Genomic DNA, 21874 nt, shown 5'->3' with positions numbered 1-21874 from the left:
GCAGAGTCTCTCTTTGCTGCTGTTCATCCTTGTAGCTGAAGACTTAGAACTCATGACTTTTGAAATCAATGTTTTTGACAGATCAGTTATGAGCCAACGCTCTGTGACAGCCCTGGGAATCCTGCTGCAGATCCGTTTGGACTCAAGTCACTGAGCACTGAGGCCACAGCCCAGGTCCTTCTTAATCTTGCTGTAGGTAAAACTGAAGCCATATTTGTGATACTCAAAAAGCAACGAAAAGGTCTTAATTTCTGCCTTTTAAGCTTTGTAATATGATCAAGATGCATATTAAACATAGATTTAGTTTATACTTGGTTTAAGGCCAGGTTGGACACAGGGGCTTGGAGCAAGCTGCTCTAGTGGAATGTGTCCCTGCCCGTGGCAGGGGTTGGAACTGGATGAGCTTTAAGGTCCCTTCCCACTCAAAAACCTCTCAGCAGCTGTGCTGAATGCCCAGCACCCAGCAGTGCAGGTTCCAGAGGTGTTCCTGGGGTTCTACAGCATGTGTTGATCAATGCACTTGTACTGGTTTGTTCCAACTGTTTGTATATGCAACTTTTTCAACTTACTATGCTTCTCAATGGAAATAAATTGTTGGTACACAGTTAAAGTGGATTTCTGTGGGAGGAAACCAGCTCTGGCCTACCTTTAAAGTAACCACTTACTGTGGGGAAAGGGTGTTTTGAAGTCAACATGTTCTGCTGCCACTGGAAAATCTTATTTTGGCCTTTTAACACCTAAAGGGGCCAACAAGAAACCCTTGGAGAGGGGCTTTGGACAAGAGCCTGTAGGGACAGGACAAGGAGAATGGCTTTAACCTGCCAGAGGGGAGATTGAGATGAGCTCTTTGAGCAGCTTCCAGTGGAAGGTTCTGGGGCGGCTGGGACTAGACAGTCTTTAAGGTCCCTTCCAAGCCAAGTCCTTCTGCAATTCTGTGATCCCCAGGGAAGTGAAGTTACATTTAAAAACCTTTGATTTCTGATTTAAAAAGATGGGCGCGTGGAGAGAAAGAAAATTTATTCATTGGATTTGTTTGTATAAAGAGTAACAAAGCGCTGACAGATTGAAATCAGGGCCATAAGGGATGTACATACAGAAAAAACAGGTAATACTGTAAAAATAAATCTGACCTCCTTGCAGCTCATAATTACAATTATATATATATGTATATAAAGACATCTTTCTGTATGGCCAGAACTCTCTCTTCAAAGCATTTTCAAAACCTGGGAGAACATGATGGCCCAGGTTCTACAGCAAAAGGTTTCCTGTTCAAGCACTGTTCCTTGAAGCCTGGTGGCTTCTCAGAGCTAAGCACCATTCCGCACTTCACCTGCTGATGGGTTCAACGCTAAATCTGGTCCTGACACTACAGTGTTGGTGGTGGTCCCAGTCCGGCCCCGCTGGCTTCCCTTTGGCTCCTTAATCCTGTCATGAGCATGGTTTGAGTCCAGAAGCCAACCTAACAGAAGGCCAGTCACCATCTCAGGCCAAATGAAGGGCTTTAGAGAAGATCAGCAGAAATGACTTATACAACGTGCTGGCCAAAGAAGCCATTGACCAAAACCTTACTGGTCACAGAAAGGCTGTTCCAAATGCTCCAGGTCTTCTGCTCCTCGTCCCAGGTGCTCAGTCCTCGCTTTTAGCTAATTCTTCATGGTTAGGGGAGCTCTCCCCTGCAGTCTGTACGTGGATTCCTATTCTTTTCCGTTCCCAAAGCATGTAACGAAGTTCGCAGCTCCAGAGCTCACTTGCAGTGCCAGCTGAGAAGCGTTTGTAGGTTTAATGGCTACATAACCAGTGGAAACTTCAGCAGGTACAAATGGATCATGTGGGAGGGGAAAAGCAAATGCATTCATCCAGAAATGGGGTTTCTCACTGAAATGGGACACTCTACATGTCAAGCCGTGCTTTTGGGGGTTGCTTTTCGGACCATCACCACAGTCAAGTACTTACTTTTTCACTACGTGAATTGCTCAGAACTGCAGACTGGGTAAGACAAGCACATCCGTTTGTCTTCTCTGGATTTTTATGCTAGATTTGGGGTTCTCTGACGAAAATTGAAGTGCACATGAAGGCTATTTGGCAAACTTCTTTTAAACCTCAAAACCCCATAAAAACTAACATACTGCATTAAACCCTCTTACACCTACTTACACAGTTCAGGTCTTCAAGGACTACACGTGCCCAGCAGATTTGTTGCAATGCCACAGGTAGCACACAGAACGTTTTCGGACATCATGGTAGTTCACATTGTGGCAAGACCATAATGGGCTAAAGCTAAAACTGCCTCGCACTAACAGCAGCAAGAAGAGCTGAAGCTATTGTTTCTGCCATACCTTTTAATTCACTTGATCCAACTGTTGACTAAAATTCAAAAGGAAAACTACTGGAAAAAGGCTCCTTTAAAACACATTAGCACAGTCAGAGTACAAATTACAGTAGTTATAAAAAAAAACAATGAAAGGTTTCAGGCATTTCTGTGTTGACGCACATTGAAAGTACTGACAGGATATACAAAATCAGGAATTACATTTTACTCATAATGGTTTCAAATCCTTGGATCAGATTGTGAAAGGTTGTCCGCTCGTCGTGCTTGAAGATCCAGCACTTCCTCATCAGCTGGTCCACCTAACGACAACAAGAGGCGTTTATAAAGGAGGAGTGAAGCATCCCAACCCAAATCACTCTTGATTCTCTGATTCAAACGAATCTAAGTTACTAACCCTGGACATGGGCTTTGTTACCTGGACAAAGCTTTTGAGAACAAACATTTTCTCCAAAGATGTTAAAGAGGCAACAGATAGGATTAAAAGGCCAGGTTGGACACAGGGGCTTGGAGCAAGCTGCTCTAGTGGAAGGGGTCCCTGCCCGTGGCAGGGGTTGGAGCTGGATGAGCTTAAGGTTCTTCCCAGCACAAACCAGCCTGGGATTCTGATTTGGTTCTTCCAGTAAATATAATGGAGCAGATTCTCACTGCTAAGAAATGAACAGTGACAGAAACGTGCCTCAGATTTCGATCAGAATTAATACATGTTATTAGTGGGGGGTTCTTCGTTGAAGTAAAGGTGTATGTTTGACAGTGCAAACAACTGATGCAGTGGTAGTGCTGACAGCTTGAATCATGGTGTTGCTCAGTCTGGGCTCTGCACACCCAGGAAATGCATATTTCAAAAATCAGAAGGATTCTGAATGCATTTTACATGAATCCAGACACTAAAGCAAAGTCCTTCACCCTTCTGAAGGGATGGCCCAAACTTGGGAACATCAGTATCAGAAAAAACCCAGAAATGCCTTTTTAACAGGCTTTCCTACCAGGATTTGGTGCTATTTGGTGCTAAAGGGTGGGCACCGATACAGCAAACACGTGGGTACAGCCATTACCTCCTCTGGGCAGCTGGGTGGCCGTGGCAAACGCTTCTCCTCGTGCAAGACACGCACCAGCCGTGCCACTGTCATCTGCCCCTGCGTGGGGCCGATCATCTTCAGGAACTCCTGTGGAAAGAGCTGTGTCAGCCTCACATCCCCCACCCTGCACTAATGCAGGGAGTTCCAGCTTGGCATTAAGGTGGGATTTGCATCCCAAAGTGAAAACGAACGGTAGGTGCTTATTGTACAGACAGCACATGCCAGATACTCGCAGTAGAAAATAGTAACGCTTAAATACAGCTTCCTCAGCAGGCTGTGCAGTCACAACTTGCCTCCGTACAGGCTCTTTAGTGAAAGACAACCATAAGGGCTGCTTTCATAAGAGATTCATCCACTTCTTGTTCCCAAAAATAAAATATATATTATATATAATATCTGATTAAAGCTACCTGAGCAGCCATTTCCTTCCCAACCACTTACTGCCATGGGGCTGGACTCTGAGTCACAGTAGGTAAGCAGCTCGTACAGTGTCACCCCAAATGACCAGACATCCGAGGCAATGTAGAACTTGCTCTGAAGCAAGCATTCTGGAGCATACCTGTGGACACAGCACGACAGTGTTAATCTTCATCCAGAGCCACGCAAATCTCACATATGCACCACCCATCTGCATTTAAAGTGAACTAAAGAGATGTGTTCTGCATTTGGAGAGTCCTTGCACATAAATTAATGTGTCCATAGGGCTTGAGATACCACAGAAGTAGTAAATGAGGGACAACTGTTACACAGTGAGTCACTGTGAAACTAAAGGAGACTAAAAATCACAGGAATTAAGGTTTTAAGTGCAGGAAGAAATAAATGGCACAGAGTAGGTAAGTAAGTGTAGTCTACCAGGTGCCTTCTACTTCCTCTGATATTGGACCTTCATTTATTTTCCTTGCTCTGATGTCATGTATTTCAGTCTCTTACCAAAACAAGAAAACTCTTCAGGACACCTAAAAGCCAAAGTCTGCAGGAGCAGACGAGTTACTGCACTGCACAGTCTGGTTAAAGGAAATGAGTTATAAGTTACTACCAAAAGACAGGGCTGTCGAGGTCATCTTTGACTGTGTAGTACTCCTTGTCTGTCTCGATGGCTTTGGTGAGACCAAAGTCCCCAATCTTCACTCTGTTCTCGCTTTCAACAAGGACATTTCTCGCTGCCAAGTCACGGTGCACGTACTGACGGGAGCCCAGGTAGTCCATTCCCTAAGAGAGGAGAAAACCTTTCACACTACTTGCTCCAACTCACATCACTTTCTCCAACTTCCCCTTTGCAGCAGCAGGTCTCTGTGTGCTGCTAAAACTGGCAGCTTGTGCCTGCACTTCCCACTGCCCAGCCCACCATTAACCACAAACCCATCTTCCTATCATAAACTTTCAGGCAAGGGGACCTGGTAATTCTTCCCTAGCTGAGCTTTGTGCCAGTAGCACCTGAAGCACAGGAGGGACTGCTTCAGGGTCCAGGTCATTGCCTTGGGACAAAGGAAGGAGAAAGGTTTTGTTTGCTGAGCAAGGCTCTCCTCCCCTTCCCTCTATTCAATTAAACATTAAACTACTCAAGCAGAAGAGCTGCAGGAAGGCTCTGGTGCCAGGCTCACCTTGCAGATCTGAACCGCATATCGGAGAAGCTGTTTGAGATTGATTTTGTTCTTGTTCCGTGGCAGATACTCCTTCAGGCTCCCAGAAGGAAGAAATTCCATGATGAGTTTAATCCCACTTCCACCTAACAACAGAGCGAGTGCTTAACATTACCCTTCTCACATCATTAACACCATTAACTGGTAGCATTTTTAAGGGTTTCATGTGAGCGTGGCCACACTGTGGGCTAAATCCCAGTAACAGTCCCTGCACAACCCAGTAGAGAATCTATTCAGGCAGGACAGTTACTGAACCTCAAAGTTCCTAAAGTTTTTAATACTGGCTTAGAACAATCACTATTGAAAAGCAAAACTATAAAACAAGAGAGCTCTCTTCTTTGAATACTGGATGTTTCCAACACTGACCTCTGGGTTTAAGGGGTGATGACCCAGATGCGATGGTCAGCTCACTCCTGAACAGACCCCATCACCCTGTCCAGGTGCTCAGTTTTGTATGGGTCTGGTGAGAACACTGACCCTGTTGCTCACATCCAGGTTTGCCAAGCACAGATACGGGCAGGAGCAGGGCTTCAGAGATAAGCCTTGGGGGGCATTGGAAGAGGTTGCCCAGCAAAGCCGTGGCTGCCCCATCCCTGGCAGTGTTCAAGGCCAGGTTGGACACAGGGGCTTGGAGCAAGCTGCTCTAGTGGAAGGTGTCCCTGCCCGTGGCAGGGGTTGGAGCTGCATGAGCTTTAAGGTCCCTTCCAACACAAACCAGGCTGGGATTCTATGGTGAATAGCTGCTTTTTCCATAAAGAAAATGACCCAAACCCCTAAGATTGACCTAAGACTGTTCTACTTTTTATAATGCTTCATTTTTAAAGGACAACCCTTGTTACTTCTAGTGTGTACTTTTAACGTTCACCATGAAGACTTACCATCTTCTGTGCAAATTCCCTTATATTTGACAATGTTCTCATGATAAAGATTCCTCAAGATCTCTATTTCCTTCTTGAGATCAGCGATGTGATTCCCTCCACTCTCTGGCTTTAGGGATTTAACAGCCACTTGCTCCCCTGTATTGTCACCTTCTGGGTCATATCTGCAGAGTTCCACCTTGCCGAAGTGGCCCTGATTGTAAAAGAAGGAAGGGAGAGTGTTATTTAACACAACACTTGCTAACCACAGTGTTACTGACACGCTATTTTGGGCATTTATGACTCCCATCTTCCTGCTGTGACGCAGACAGCACACACAGCTGTGTGTACACGCACGTATCTGTGTTCTGCTCCTGACATTCCTCTTACCTCTCCCAAATCACGGATTCTTTTCAAGAATCTCTTCTCAAAGACAGTGGGATCCACCTCTGTAAAGGGCTTCTTCTCTGAGACAATGTCAGGATCTAAGGGTGGAAAAAAAGTTTCAGGTCAGACAGATTCCTGTCAGGACATCTTGGACACTTCAAGGCACCCTTGCTCACCGCCAGTGAGCTGTTCTTAGTGTGTCTATCCCTGCTGTCACAACTTCCCTTACTTAAATCCTGCCTCCTGTTTGACAGGGAATTCCTTCCACTTGTACATGCCAGTCTGTCACTTGCTCATCTTCCCTCTTGCCTTGTGGGCTGCTTGCTGGGTCTCCTTCCAGACATCCTGCCTTCTCTTGGTATACCTCCCACCCTCTAGTAGTTACTCAGCTTCCATGATTATATATTACTAGATACAGGAGGCAAAATTATGCCCTTTATTGACTGACTGTTAGTTGCTTTGTAGGAACTTCAGCAGAAGATGAGCCAGGAATCAGAGCTATCTGAGCCCTGTGGAGGTCTCATGGAGCTCAGAGATTGGAAATAAGGCTATTGTATGAAATACGGACCATCAAATGAACCAGCAGTAATACCGACACCCCTGCAGCCACACATTCAGCATGAATTAAACACATCCCACTTGCACTCATCTGCAGAAAGGGTTAGTTCCGTTTCTGCAGGGACACCACACTCCTGTCATCAATGCAACCAGACACACGGGAGAATGCTCCTGGAGGGTCCTGACTTGGCCAAATAAAGCAGCCATTCTTATCCCTGCCTCCTGTGGACCAAAGCCAAGGCCTTACTTTGCTCCTCCAGCTTGTTGATGTCTCTCATGATTGCTCTGAAGAAGGGTCTCTGATGGGGGTCATAGTTCATGCACTGCTTCATCAGGTCAGCCAGCTCCTTGCACGATGGTGTTGCCAGCACAAAATGCCCCTCGTAGAACCTCTCCTTCTGTAAGGTGCAAAGGGAAACTCCTGCTTGAATTTCAGCTTTTAAACTTAATACACCCATGTTCTACAGCAGAAAACGTGACCATTGGGTCCTTAATTCACTGGGAACTTCTACTTAACTTTGACAAGGAGATCATCCTCTTCAGCAGTAACTCTAAACCATCTCCTACCCACAGAGAATTATTATTGTGCTGAATCTGGTGTAGTTTGGAGCAACCACTTAAAACACATGAAGGTTCTACAACACTTGGAAGATTTCACCTTTCAGAAGTGATTTTTCCTCCAGGTTTGCCATGTTATTTATGCACCAGGACAAATGGCTGCGTGGAAATGCTCACCAGGGAAACACCACAACACTGGCTGCTCTTCACAGCCCCTGAGAAGTACCAGCTTCGGGGCAGATGGGATGAGGATGGACTTTTCTAAGCTCTGCCTTCCACATGCAGGAAGGGGACTGCACCCATGGCAGCCAGTTCCTTTCAGCCACCTCCTGTAGTGACTCAAGGACTCAGTCATTTCCTTCAGATGAACAGCAGCTGCTTTGCTCCATCCCCTTCCCAACACAGCAACACTTCAAGAGAGAAAAAACACATTTGGAACATATGCTGGGGGACTCCAGCAGCACTGAACAGACACTGCAGCAGGGAGGAAGGACGAGGCTTATTTAATGTCCTTTAGATTTCAGAGTGAATAATGGTGTCCCACAGGAGACTAGTTCTGAACCAACGTCCAAAAGACACAAGCAAGAACAGAACCACCTAACTGCTTGTAAGCAGAACCTCCATCACTTTATAACTGGACACAGTGGTTAGGAAAGGGCAAATGCGAGAGCAGCAGCAGTTCTGTTTAACTGAGAATGCTCAACAAGGTCAGGTTGAAGCAATAATGAGCAATTTCTATAGTAAGGACAAGAATTCCTGGTGCAAGCTGTGGCATTTGACACAAATCAGCCCCTTACCAAGTCCAGCTGAGCTGGTTTTCCTGCAAGGTGAAAGCAATTAAAGTTGGGTATGGAAACTGCAATGCCAAAGAGGTTGTATCCGAGATGTGAAGGTAAGGGTTATGTACACAGTTTTACCTCTGCTAACGTCTTGTCTTTCAGTGGGACTTCTCCATTATAGCAGATTTCCCACAGTGTTGTACCAAAACTCCACTTATCTGCTGCAACACTTAGATTTTTGGAGTCTTCAACACATTCGGGTGCAATCCAGGGGATTCGCTCGACGCATTCTGAGATCAAACACAGAATCAATGCATTCTGGAGTTAGTATCAAGGGACGCAATAAACAGCTTTCTAACTCAGTTATTCTGGTCTAACACCTGCTTAACTAAGCTAAACTAAAGCTGCACTACTTGTCCACCTTCAGGGAGATCTTCATTCCCAAATCCCTGTTCTCTGAAGGGTGTTCCTGTGCATTTTACAAGCTCGTCCCTTGAGCCATCCAGAAACAGATTCCTTCCGCATTATCTCACTTGACTTAACATGACTTCTTAAGAGAAATGAATAAAACAAGCACCCACCATCAGCAACACTCCTTATTTAGTTTTCAGATTTGTGAAAGCTGGCTACCTCTATACTAGGAGCCAGGTCTAGCTGGTATAAATGCTATTTATATATACTATAAGGAAAAAGTGAGGGTGCTGAGGCACTGCCCCATCCCTGGCAGTGTTCAAGGCCAGGTTGGACACAGGGGCTTGGAGCAAGCTGCTCTAGTGGAAGGTGTCCCTGCCCGTGGCAGGGGTTTCGGAGCTGGAGGAGCTTTAAGGTCCCTTCCAGCACAAACCAGGCTGGGATTTCCCACCAAAGAAGGCAATCCAGTTCCTGTACCATACCTTGTCTGGTCAGCACAGTTATTGGTATTCCTGGGTCACTCAGCTTTATGAAGGGACCATATTCAGTGTCAATTCCCTCTCTTGCCAATAGGATGTTTTTAGTACACACATTTCCATGTACCAAATCCTTATCCTCCTGCAGGAAGGAAGAAAAAGAATAGTGAGTGCAGTTCTCAGTGCTCTGCAAGTGTTCTGACATACCCACAACATAGGGGAGCACTGAAAAATACTCCAAATGTAAAAATACAGCTTGGAAGAAATTATCCTAGAGAAAAACAGGGAAAGGGGGAATAGGGAAATGTACTGTTCACTCTTAGGCACCATAATATTCCCCTTTCCACAAAGAGCATCACTGCAGGCACATGGCCTGCTGACAAAAAGAAGCTCCTCACCTCCTCTGAGACTCTTTCTCCTTATTCAAAGCAACAATATGAATACAAAAGGAATATCCCATAACATTGTACAGTCCCACTTGAGAAAGCAAATTCCTTAGTTACTAATGCACATGGAACCTCGGTAGCATCAGGTTGTAGCAGCTACAGGCAATGCTTCTGTAAAGAGGTCTCTTACCAAGTAGCTCAGTGCGCTCGCAAGTTGCTTGGCAACTTTGAACTTCCAAGGAGTTGTCAGAACTTCACTTTTCCGATGCATGAACAGATCCAGAGGCCCAAATTCAACAAACTCTTCAACCATGATGTCTATAAGATCAGGAACATAAAGTCAAACCAGGGTCTGGAGTGATCTAATGGCCTGTTACCATCTTCCCGTCTCCCCAAGGCACAATGGTTATTGTATGTCTTTACTTCACCTTCCCCAAAGGTAATGTCAGTGCTCAGAGTCCAAATTAAAAGGCTGAGTGGCTTTATGCAGTCAGTGGACAATAAACCTGAAGCAAAGCATTTCAGAGACCACAGGGCAAAGCTTTCCCAAGGAAGCCAGAAGGCTGGTTTGTATGGACACTACCACTATCACTCTGGCATTCCAACCTCAAGAAGTGAGCCCATAAGGCACTTATTCAAAGACAGCATTGGATGAGGAAACTTGTTAGTAGAAAGGACTCTGCAGCTGCCTTGTGTTTCTGATTCCACTTCTGTCTGCACTGAGAATTGAGGCAGCAACTGCTGTATCCATCTCCCCTGTGCCAGCACTGAACTGAACGGTGCCCAGTCCCTGCCAAGCCTGGAGAGACGTTCCCAAAACTCACTTTCAACATCGCGGACGCAGACTCCATGGAGGAGGACAATGTGCTTGTGAGACACCTGCCTCATCATGCTCGCTGTCTCAAAGAATGCCTGTTGGGAAGCGAAAGAGGTCAGCCATGAAACTGCTGGTCACTGCCACACTCATCCCAGTGTTTAACAACTGCAAGCATCAAGGAACAAAACCATCTGCAGAATCACTGTTTTTCTAGGAACATAGGGGGTCAGCAATGGTGGGGATGTGCTTATGGTCTGCACGTGTGCAGGCTGAAATCAGTGCTGGCATGCTCCAGCCAGACCTGATGCTGCTGCTTAATGAGTGACTCCAAAATGCTGATCATTGATGGATCTGACTGCCTAAAATGGTGAGATATACCTTCAGTATTTCCCATTCCCTTAACTATAGATGCACAAGCTCTTCTTTTAAGGGCTTTTCATAGTTAACCAAATACAACTGAGGTCATAGCTGTAGTACAACAGACAAAGAGGAAAAAACTTGCCAAAGAGATGTCTCTGTGGCTGGGGTCCAAGACTTTGAGGAGGACTTTAATCTCTTTCTCATTTTGATAGCCTTCGTTCTCATCTTCTTTGTAGTTGAGGATCCCTGAGTAAATCTGTGTTCTCGTCCCTCTTCCAAGATGTTCACCCTAAGACATAACACACCATAGATGTGTCAACCAGGACATGAAGCAAACAGGTAGATTTACACCAATATTTGGATCTGCACTCTATGCTGCTTCTCCAAGTAGAGAGCAGACTTAGCCCTCCACTTGATCTAGCTACATATAGACTTATAATTAGCACAGTGAGAAACCAATGACACTATGTTATCCTCTGCTTTAGTGGTCTGTCTCAGCATACTCACCACTGGAAACTCATCTGATACAAAAGAGCTACTACATCTCCATTAACATCACACAGGTTCAGTGTGATTTAACATTACCAGACTAAACACCAAATGAATAAATAATTATTGGCCTCTTATTTACAATAAGCAGCTGTTGAGGCAACCTTTAATGTCTTTCCAAAGTCGGAGGAAGTCATACTTCAATGGAACGCTTTGTCTGGGAAAGCAATTTCCTCCTGAAATAACAGAGGATGCCACCTTGGGATATTTTTGCAGGAAGCCTGCACCCTGACTGTAAATATCAGCATCAATATTAACATAATCTATATCTCTCTGGGCACTGATGCAAGTTAACAAAACCCCCAAACCTTTCTGTTTAACTGAAGCAGTTAAGTGCATGATTGAAGAGCTCAGGTCTTTTAGAAGCATTAAATGTGATTGCGCATTCCAGCCACTGTGTGGTTTGAAGTTTGTTCAGGATTTAGCATCACTGATTGAAACAACTGATGGAAAATTTGGGTGCTGAATCAGTCTGGAACACAGGATTTTGAATGCTGAGACTCTTCAGAGCTTTTGAATGCTTCACCCTTGTTTTTTACTGTAGGATATTATCTTGAACCTCTAAGCTGCCTGTTTCCTGATACGTGAGGCTTTAACAGATAACAGCCACATTTAGCAACAAAGCATCTCAGGAAAATAGCTCTTAAGACCTTCATGATGTTTTAAGAATGACCATAGAAGCATCTCTCTCCACAGCCATTAGAAACCTACTCGAATATCAATTTCACTTCTAGTGGCAGGCATTACTTCCAAGCTGCTCTTCTTTATCCACACAAGGACATGTAAACAGTTAGGTTGTGCAATAAGAGGCTTTAGTACAAATAAAGATTCAAATTAAGCTTTGCTGAGGAGAAGCGGGAGTGAAAGAACCAGCTGGAATGGGGTGATTTTGTATTACTGAACAGGGTACAATGGGATGCTGCACTTATTTGATTACACAAGAGAAACAGAGTTCAGCAGCTACCCACCTGCATGATTTCTTCCTTAAGGATTCGATGGAAGCTCAGCTGCCCCAGGTGATAGACTGGCTGCCATTCCTGCGCCTTCTTGGTTGCAACCAGCAAGTTGGAGATTTCTGGAAGGCAGGGAGAAAAGAGATCCTTTAGGACTTGTCAGAATAACTGCATCCACCCCTCTCAGTCAGTAACTGAGTAGTAAGCTGCCTATGCTTACTACAAAGTAAACTCCCAGATGGATGAGCAGGGAGGAAAAAAGAGACTTTGACTTACGTTCTGCTCAAGTAACTTCTGTCATTCAACCGAGAATTCCCCAAAGCAGAGCTAAGTATTTTATATTATATACACAATGTTAATATTAGCCATATTGGGGCTGATATTAAGAAACTGAACAGTGGTTACTGCACAAATGAATACCCAGGACTACAAGAGGAGATACCTCTGATGTACGCTAAGTAAAATACCACACAGTCCCTCCTGCAGTGTCCAGATGGGTTAAGAGGTAGCTGGAGTCTCATTTCCTCTGTTTACCTCCTTGAACACTTCTTGCACTCTGGGAAACACCAACAGTTTGTTTCCAGAGCACTGGAATTAAACTGGGGGATGGGAAATGGAACAGAAGGAAAGGACTCAAAGGGCTGGTTCTTCCTCCCCGCTGCTTCTGGTCAGGGAGAGCATGGTTAGATCCCAACACCGTGCACATGAGTTTTGCCTTCCTGTGTTGAACAGCAGGCTTTATTTATTACAATACAATGGCTTTAGATGTCTGTGTGCATCTGGCCTTCCCATTCCTGTGAGCAGCACATGTGCATCAGGGCTAAACTGGGATCTAGGACTCTGAAAACAACCAGTCATGAACCAGACACTAGAAACCAGCTTTATTTCTGCATCCCCTAAACCTCTCTGTGAATAACCAGTTAAATAGGTGTTAAAAGAAGGGGAAAAAAACCCTAAACAGGGAACAGGCAGAACAGGGAACAGCACAGATAATGTGCTGGATCCCACTGTAATTCCAGTGAAAAGCTGAAGTGGGCAGTCAACTCCTTGACTCATTTCATTTTATTCCAAATACAGCTATCAAACTGTAGGCACAATGTACAACCTCTCCATGCTCCAGACAAGGTTCCCCAAAGTGCTGCTAAGCTCAGTGTCCATCTACAGAGAACTCTCCTCTAAAACCATCAGAACAAGCAGCTCAGTTATTTCCCTTCTTCTAACAGGAAACCACTATCAGACCATACAATCACACCACTGTGTTTCCCCTTTCATACAAAACTCAGCTGCAAGACACTTGTTCATAGCAAACCATTTCAGTAAGTGCAGGCATGGGCAGCTTAACAAATGCAGGATTGTCCCAATCCTCTCAAATTTGACCTCGCAGATGGACTTACTGACTCCAAGGCTGTTCTGCTTGCTGACAGTTGCAGAGCCAGCTTTCCCTTCTGCTTCATGATTAATAGACTAAACAACAGCTCAACATGAGAGCAAACAAGCTTCAAACCAGAGGTTGCCACACAACCACTGCAGGCTGCAACCCTCCTTTGCCAGAGGAACACGACATGATGGATGGTGACACTGCCTGGCATACGTGACGCAGTGAAGCAAAGGAAGAACCTTACGTGGTCCCTGCTTCCCCACAGCACTGCAGCCCATGGCTCTGAGTCAGCTGTGACATTTTCCTTTCAGACAAATCTAGAGGCCACCTCTGCAGGGCCAGCTTCTAGGTGCAAAAAGGGAAACCAGAACTTTTCTCAATGTCATGTGAAAAGTTCACCCAAAGAAGGCTCGTGAGAAGCACCACCCCCTGAGCATCCTGTGCTCAGCTTGTAACAGGGAAAGGAAACCCCTAAAACCTTGTTCACATGGCTTGGGTTTGCTTTTTGATAAGACTCCTCCTCCACAGTGAAGGAAGAAACCTTAAATATCACTTCTTAAGTAACAAATGAGCTTCACATGAGGACACAGAGCAAATTAGACACCAAGAACGCCTCTTATCCTTGCAGTTTGTTTCCTTTCAACAATAAAGTTTGTTGCCTCTCTTAAAGGACACACTACCTCTTGGTTTTGGCTGGCAGCACCTCTTCAGTGTAAAGCTTATGTTGTCTGTCCGGAGTATTTGTCCCTTCAGGTGATCCATCAGCTCTTTTAAGGATGAGAAAGATTTGCTGGATCCATGTAGGAAGTACTCGCGTTTCTTCACTTCAATCTGGAAGTTCTTGTACTGGACTGAACTATTTCCCATCTGCTATTGGGGAAAAGGGAGAAAAATACAAAATACAATCCTTAAGGTGAAAGAATGTTTGTTAAGCCACAAAAACTTCCCAAAAGCCTTCGAAATTAAAACGTAGGACCAGTAATCACTTCCCTCTATGCCAGGGTCCTCTAAATCCAACACAGTAGAAAAAGCTCTAAAATTCCTATAACCTTCAGTCCCAGGAAGACTTACAATAACAGAGTGGAAGAGCAGCAACATGAAGATTCAAATAATGGCTTGTGTGTTTCGCAGAGCCTGACAGTATGTGGAAGCCCTGACTCTTCCTGAAGGAATCTGCTCTTCATTTGGTCAAGAACTGCAGAAGCTGGACCATGGTTTCAACATCTCTACTTAAAAATAGCACAGCACCCTTTCACAACCCAGATTGTTCAACAAGTGAAACCATTTCAGGCTGTTGCTCACACTTCCCAGTTTCAAAGGGCTGAACTTTTGCACTTACCTATCTCAGCCCTTTCAAGGCCTCTTCCTCACCTCTACCATACCACAGCTTCATGTCACCTTTCCCTTTTCTCACTAAGCCTTGCAAAGTGGTTGAATGTTTTCCAAGACAACTGATTTCTTATGTCAGGTTGTCCTGTCTTTAGAAGACAGTGTTGATCACCTAGCTCTCTTAGAAATGTCCCTGCCCATGGCAGGGGGGTTGGAACTGGATGATCTTAAGGTCCTTTCCAACCCTAACTATTCTATGATTCTAAGATGAACCCCATATCAAATATCCCTTTCTTGACCTCATGGTTGATTCTATTTACCTGTATTTCTAAGGGAAGAACAGCAGTTTATATGTGTTTATGCTAGTATTACCCTTGTGTGAACACCTGAAGTATTTTCTCCAAAGCAGCAAGTCAACTGCAGACTTCAGCTGAACTTCTGTGCAGTTCCTGCAGTCTTCTTTTCTACTTGTCACCATCGCCATCTGGTTTCCTCACCTATCCCTCACCATGAGCTTTTGCTTATCAATCATCTTTCAAGAAGTAAGTTCCCCCAGCTAGCTGTGTATCTATCTCCTTCTACAGTGTTCTCCATGTAAAGGGAACTGTCCTCATGCACTGTTCTTTTCCAGTGTATCAGGAGAAACAGATTTGTATAATTAAACCCATGTTCAAGAAACATTAGCTAAGTTACAGTGACAAATTGTGTATGTCATTCTCACACCATATGAGTTTAAAACACTTAATTTCAACCACGTTCTTGCACAGCTTTATTGCTATGAATGGAAATGTTCTGAGTGTCCTGAATCATCTTTGTAGATACAGCGTATTTGCAGAAAGTCTGGGGAAAATGAAGCTATGAGCACAGTTCTCTACCCTGTGCTGCACCAGCTATCACACAGACATAAGGGTGACTGCCCTAAAGAACACAAATGCATGAGCATGGATTACAGGGAGCTGCCAGTCTTCAGCTCATTATCAGATTACTGCTGGGGCTCCACACTTGACGTACCTCTGAGCCTTGAGAACAAGTCACTGTCATAAGAATGTGGTTAAAGTTTGTGCAGCTCCACCTCAGCACATACATTCCTGTTTCATTCCCTTCCTGGCGGAGCTTGTTGATGGCATATTCCGTGCTGAAAGAGTCAATGTACACATGAGGAAAAACAACCAATGAGCAGTTGCATCCCAAATCTACTATTAGGAAACATACAGGAGAATAAATTCTGTATTTGGAACAAAAATGTGTAACAGCAACTTAGAAATATTTATGTTATTATTATTAAAACTTGATTTAATTGTGTGCATTACACACACTCGCATTTAGCTGCTCAGAGCAAGGGAAGAAAGATCTGTTAAGCTCTTAGCATGCTTAATGGGGAAATTCCATATCTAACACAGTGCACACATAAACTCTCAGTTTTCTATATACTGCATCTTCAAACATAAAAAGAAAAGCCAAAAAGATGGAAGTGTTCAAGGCCAGGTTGGACCCAGGGGCTTGGAGCAAGCTGCTCCAGTGGAAGGTGTCCCTGCCCATGGCAGGCGTTGGAACTGGAGGAGCTTTAAGGTCTCTTCCAGCCCAAACCAGTCTGTGATTCTACGATACTATGAAAGGAACGTAATTGCCTTAGCTATTTAAAACAACAAAAGGCTTTGTTCATCCACCCAAGGACTCCTGGGGTCAGTGTAGATACAGCTCAATGCTGTTTACCTAAATTTTTCCATCTGTTCAACAGACAATGATCTTCATATCTATTAGTGGAGTAAGCCTCAAAATACTCCTATAATGAGGAAACACTGGCTTTAGAGATGAGTAAGTTTATGTGGAGAGAAACAGTGATGGGTTTTTCCATAGAATCCTTGGCAAACTTAAGTTGTTCTACAACCTTTCGGTAATTAACAGCCTTCCAAATGTCCAATTTCCTCAGTGGACTCAGTATCTTCAATGCAGCAGTATCAGAGGACTAATTGTTCAAGTAGAAAAATAACAAACAAACATTTTCCTCACCAAATGGGTCCATGGCATCCGTTTTTTATGTTGTGCTCAATCAGCGGAGGAGCCACATCTGTGCACAGGTAATGGTGAGCATCTGCTGTAAGTCTGAAGTACCCATCTATCAACGACGCGAACGACAGGGCCTCATCATGTGAGGACAGCTTTAATTCCTACAACAAAAGGGTACTTTAGTAAAGAATTCATACAGTTCTGATAAAACATTTCAGGAGTGCTTCAATATCCAGAGATTTTTGCATAGAGTGGCTAAAAAATTGTCCAGAAACCTACAACAGAAAACCACATTTAGAGAGCCAACGTTGACCATCCTCTGTTCTCCCCACCCATTACTGGCTAGAAACTTTGGTTCTCCAGCATGACATGTTCTGCTGTAATCCTACACGAGATCTCTAAGGCAAAATCTTGTGCCAGCCTTTGTGAAATGCCACAGTTCAGGAATGGGGCAGTCACACTGGACTTGAAGCCAAGGACCCTTAGGCAGCTCCTTTCCCAATTCTAATAGCAGGCAGCCCACAGCAAGAAGAACCACTTTGGATGCTTAAATTGCATATCTAGAAACCTCCTCTCCTTCCTTCCCAGGTCCTCTCTGGATCTGTCTCCTCTCTGCCATATTTCTGATGCTGCTTATGGCTATCAACAGTGTAGATAGGAAGGCCATAGGCTGAGAAGCACAGCAAGGAGGCCACCAGACACTGGTGGTGTGCAGCAACAAGTGTAGAGAATCAATGATGCTCATCAACTTGCTGCTCTTCTAACTATCACTTCTGCATCTGTAGTGTAACTACTATTTAAGAGTTAAAATGTTCCTCAAGGAGGTTGTCACCTCTTGACCCAACAACACTGTGCCACTAAAGCTTCCTAGGGGAGGGAAACCTATCCAAGGCTTGGCTCTTACCATCCTTTTGTTATCCTGCTTGTTAATGCTGACTGTAGACTCCCTGATGACAATGTGGGTGATTTCAGGAAAATAAGAGAAGTTGTTCCATATGTCTCGAATTTTGAGTTTCTCTTCATCCTTTCTGGTTTTGCCATCGGTTTTCTTCTTCTTCTCTTTCTCTGTCTGCACAGACTGCAAATACAGTTTGGATAAAAGTAACTAATGAAAATATGTCTTTTTTAGCCCAGTGTTTTTACTAACAAATTGGTCTTCCACAGCTATATAGTTCTTGTTTGCTTTTTGCACTGAATTATCAATTCATTTACACGTTCAGTGTACCTGTATTGCAAAGATACAGTTCTATCAAGAGCTGTCCATAAGACAGAGTTTTATGAGGATGAAAGTGAGCAGTCATCAGATAGGTGACTTTCCTCTCTCTTGGCAAGGCTGAAGGGTCACAGAAAGGTTCTCACTGAGATGAAAGCCTTTGGTTGAGGGATTTAAATAAGTACAATCTATAAATCAGCAGAAGCAGGAGCCTTACAAGAAACAGGCTGCATTTCTTGCAAGCTTTCTGCTCAAATATCAGTTCTTCCTTCCCTCCCCCTCATTAATATTATCATTTAAAACAGAAATTCCCCATCAGAGATAGAGATAGTTAAGTTACATCTAAATGAAGTGAAACACAATAGTGTCTGTTACATAAGATAGTTATCAATAGGGTTCTCACTACTCTGGGGAACTGAGGCAAGCAAAAAGAGGTTGATTTTTCAAGTATTATATGTGGAGAAAAACTAGAATGTGCCATAAGCCCTTCAAACCCGGAGCATATTTATGTCCACAAAGCACAAAAGAGGGTTAAGCAAAGTTACCTCAATTAGCAGCACGGAAACAAGGAACATCATGTAAAGTATCACTGAGGTGAGAAAGCTCAGCTTTAATGTCACTGTATTTTAGTTTATTCATGAAAAGTCTGTAAGTATGAGCAAATACAGCACCTGGGGTGCCATATACAGACAGTATTAACAGACCTTGGTATCAAGACAGAGCACCAAACCCTAAGGACCTCCACAGACATTAATCTTTCAAGACCTGTGTCTGGTCTGGCAGATACATAGAATCCCAGATTGGTTTGTGTTGGAAGGGCCCTTAAAGTTCACCCAGTTCCAAACCCTGCCATGGGCAGGGACACCTTCCGCTAGAGCAGCTTGCTCCAAGCCCCTGTGTCCAACCTGGCCTTGAACACTGCCAGGGATGGGGCAGCCACAGCTTCTCTGGGCACCCTGTGCCAGTGCCCCACCACTGTATAGTCTTTAATTACACAGTAGTCTTTGATCTTCATGCTAAAGAGGTTGCCCACAGAGATTGTGCAGTGCCCACCCTTGGAAGTTTTCAAGACCAGAATGGATAAAGCCCTAAGCAACCTGGTCTCATCTCAAAGCTAACCCTGAGCAGGGGGTTGGGACTAGACACCTCCTGAGGTCCCTTTCAACCTGCATAAATCCTACAAAAGAAGCTGATCCACAGTGTCTGAAGATCATGATCATTTTTTCCAGTTATTATTCCCCCCCAGCAATCCTCTAACTCCCATTTATCAAGGGATACTTACATTTGGCTTGAGCCTCCACTGAATTCCATTGTTTCCCGTTACGATGACTTCATAGAGTGGGAGCATCTCATTGTCTCCACAATTAGATCTATTTATTTCATTCTCAGATGAAATCAGCAAAAAAGAAGTCTCAAAAATTTCTGCTCCATAATGTTTGGTCAAGGTCTCCATGGTTGACAGGTATTTCACTTTGAGATCCCGTGAAGTCACGCTACTGTCGCAAATGGTTTTGTTGTTAAACTCTTTAAGGAAATGCTTGAAAACATTATTTATCCGAATCCTGGTTAAGAAATTCCTCTGTCTGATAGTCTTGTTCAAGGTTTCAGGAATGTAATGCTTGTAACTAGAAGGAAAAACAATGCTATGAGTTAATCCTGTTGTCTCCTAAGCCTTTAACTCGAAAATGTGCAGCTGCCTTACTTGGAACGTTACAGAGAACAGGATGCAGCAAACCACTGTGCAGCTGGTACCGTAGCAGTGTTTACAGCATTAATAGCCAACAGGACTTCAGGTAATAACCTTTCCTGAAAGCTTTTTAGTCAGATGGATACAGCCCACTCAAATCAATAATCAAATTGATCTATTCTAACTGCTTCCTCATTAGGTTGCCACTTAACGCTCTCATTTCTGACCCTACTAACGCAGAAGCCTGAATCTACAGCAAGCCACTTGGTACCCAGCACATCAGTGGGCTGGCTGCACTAGCTTCACAGATTTCAAATACTTTCCAGATGAGAAAAAAAATCAGGTTTTCTAATACATATCCCTATTGACAAGATTAGGAAGAGCCATTTAGCAATAGCAGTGTGGAACCGGTAACTCCTGTGCAGTCGGACCCTGCAAGGTAAAATGCTTAAAATCCCTTCTGGAAGACAAGTGCAACAGACCCAACAGTGACAAAGAAGTTATCCCAGCTCACCTCATATCTTTGGGAAGCTCTGGAAGCTTCACATTTTTCTTGATGGCATAGTGAGAGATTGCAAGGACAGCCATGCCCAGGCATTCGTTTTCAATTTCATGAACCTCTTGATCACTTTTAGGATCACGGATTGGTGCCAGGCCTTTCACTAAGTCGTACTGACCCTTGATAGGAAGCAAGGAAAAAAAATAAGTTACCAGATCTGGTATTTGTCATGGTTTTCCTATGAGCAAGCAATATGTCACAAGATCAGAGGCTCTCCTCAAGCAAGAGTCACCCAAAGCTGAAAGCCAGGACAGGAAGGGGTAGGAGGAGAAGGGAAGAGCTATGCAATAGATGCAGTCTTCTCTTTGACCAGCAAAACAGAGGCAAGCACTAGTCACCCACAAACCCTGCCTATTTGAGAAGAAACACCAACATTAGTGCCTGATAGAAGTCTTTTACGACAGTTTGTTGAAGAGATTGATGGAATCACCAACAGTCCACAGCGCTGTGGTTTTCACTAGGAACATGAGTAGAGGCACAGGTAAAACACCCGCACTGCTCAGACACTTCCAAACCCCCTGCCCTCTTCTTTCATATGTTAACCCACACCAAAAATTAACCTTTCTTGTAATTAGCTAACGAAAGCACCACCCTGCCCCCTTCCAGCACCATCATGATTTTTCTATTCTGGTACACAATAAATACTTGGTGTCTCTGCTTTAGCTCTGCCCTTCATCGCCTCATGGCTGGTCTCTTCTAAGTAATAAGTGATAGGTCACGAGGAAACGGTCTCAAGCTGCACCAGGGGAGGTTTAGATGGAGATGAGGAACAATTCCTTCCCCAAAGGGCGCTCAGGCATTGCTTAGCACTGTCCCTGCAAGGGTTCACACACTGTGTAGACAAGGCCCTCAGTGCCATGGGTTAGCGGTGGCCTTGGCAATGCTGGGCAGTGGTTGGACTGGATGCGCTTAAAGGTCTTTTCCAACCTGATTCTATGTCTCTATGAATCACAGAATGCCAGGTTGGAAAGCACCTCAAGGATGAACCTCACACACAGTCTCGAAGCCACATCTCAAAGCCAAGACTGCAACCTCTGCAGCAGCTGCTTTGTTCTGTGACAGCATGAAAAATATTTGGCTACCAAAGAGCAAAGACACTTCTGTTTCCCTATACAAGGATCACTTCTTTCTGTTTGGCCTTTGTTTTAATGTTATTACCCAAAAGTAAATGCCTAACACAATATCCATTGTCTGACAATATCCATTAAGGCCCCTACTCAATTCACTTAATTCAACTTAAATGGTATTTTCATTCTTCTTGAAGAAAAAATAGTTGCTTTTTTTACTACTTTAGAAGGCAAGCGGCACCATTAAAATGCACACAGAGCTGCAGCTCACTTGGTGTTTTCTTTTACTGTGATTTCACAATAAAACAAGGATTCACTGGAGCAGCTTCATGTTATTGCTTCTGCTGAAGGACACAACCATATTTGAAAGCCTGAAAGTTCTGCAGTAATTAGACTCAGAATTAACAGTAAACAAGTTCTTCCCAGTACATTTAATTTGCTCATTTCACAAGCCTTCCTCAACTTTGGTGTTCCCATTTCTTTGGTGAAACCGGACAG

At 44.1% G+C, this 21874-nt stretch overlaps 1 protein-coding gene across 23 annotated transcripts in view; it reads right to left on the bottom strand.

Moving 5' to 3' along the window:
- Positions 1-1003: 1003 nt before the first annotated feature.
- Positions 1004-21874, bottom strand: part of JAK1 (Janus kinase 1) — an 81547-nt gene continuing 60676 nt past the window's right edge. For 22 of the 23 annotated variants that reach the window (XM_080622459.1, XM_080622466.1, XM_080622461.1 and 19 more), the window contains 20 exons: positions 20265-20428; positions 19346-19688; positions 17755-17928; positions 16854-17011; positions 15855-15978; positions 14195-14384; positions 12152-12258; positions 10777-10923; positions 10282-10369; positions 9648-9775; positions 9078-9213; positions 8323-8474; positions 7095-7245; positions 6293-6387; positions 5924-6116; positions 5007-5131; positions 4442-4614; positions 3847-3964; positions 3382-3492; positions 1004-2628 (listed from right to left, as the gene is read on the bottom strand). In XM_080622459.1, the coding sequence (XP_080478585.1) occupies positions 2527-2628; positions 3382-3492; positions 3847-3964; positions 4442-4614; positions 5007-5131; positions 5924-6116; positions 6293-6387; positions 7095-7245; positions 8323-8474; positions 9078-9213; positions 9648-9775; positions 10282-10369; positions 10777-10923; positions 12152-12258; positions 14195-14384; positions 15855-15978; positions 16854-17011; positions 17755-17928; positions 19346-19688; positions 20265-20428 (2979 nt within the window). In that variant the 3' untranslated portion in view covers positions 1004-2526. The remainder of the gene's footprint in view (positions 2629-3381; positions 3493-3846; positions 3965-4441; positions 4615-5006; positions 5132-5923; positions 6117-6292; positions 6388-7094; positions 7246-8322; positions 8475-9077; positions 9214-9647; positions 9776-10281; positions 10370-10776; positions 10924-12151; positions 12259-14194; positions 14385-15854; positions 15979-16853; positions 17012-17754; positions 17929-19345; positions 19689-20264; positions 20429-21874) is intronic. The other variant, XM_080622465.1, reaches the window with a different exon arrangement.

The sequence above is a fragment of the Psittacula echo genome (genome assembly GCF_963264785.1).
Source record: "Psittacula echo genome assembly, chromosome: 7".
Taxonomy (NCBI): Eukaryota; Metazoa; Chordata; class Aves; order Psittaciformes; family Psittacidae; genus Psittacula; species Psittacula echo.
The sequence above is the reverse complement of the archived record's forward strand: the minus strand, read 5'-3'. Positions and strand labels throughout refer to the sequence as shown.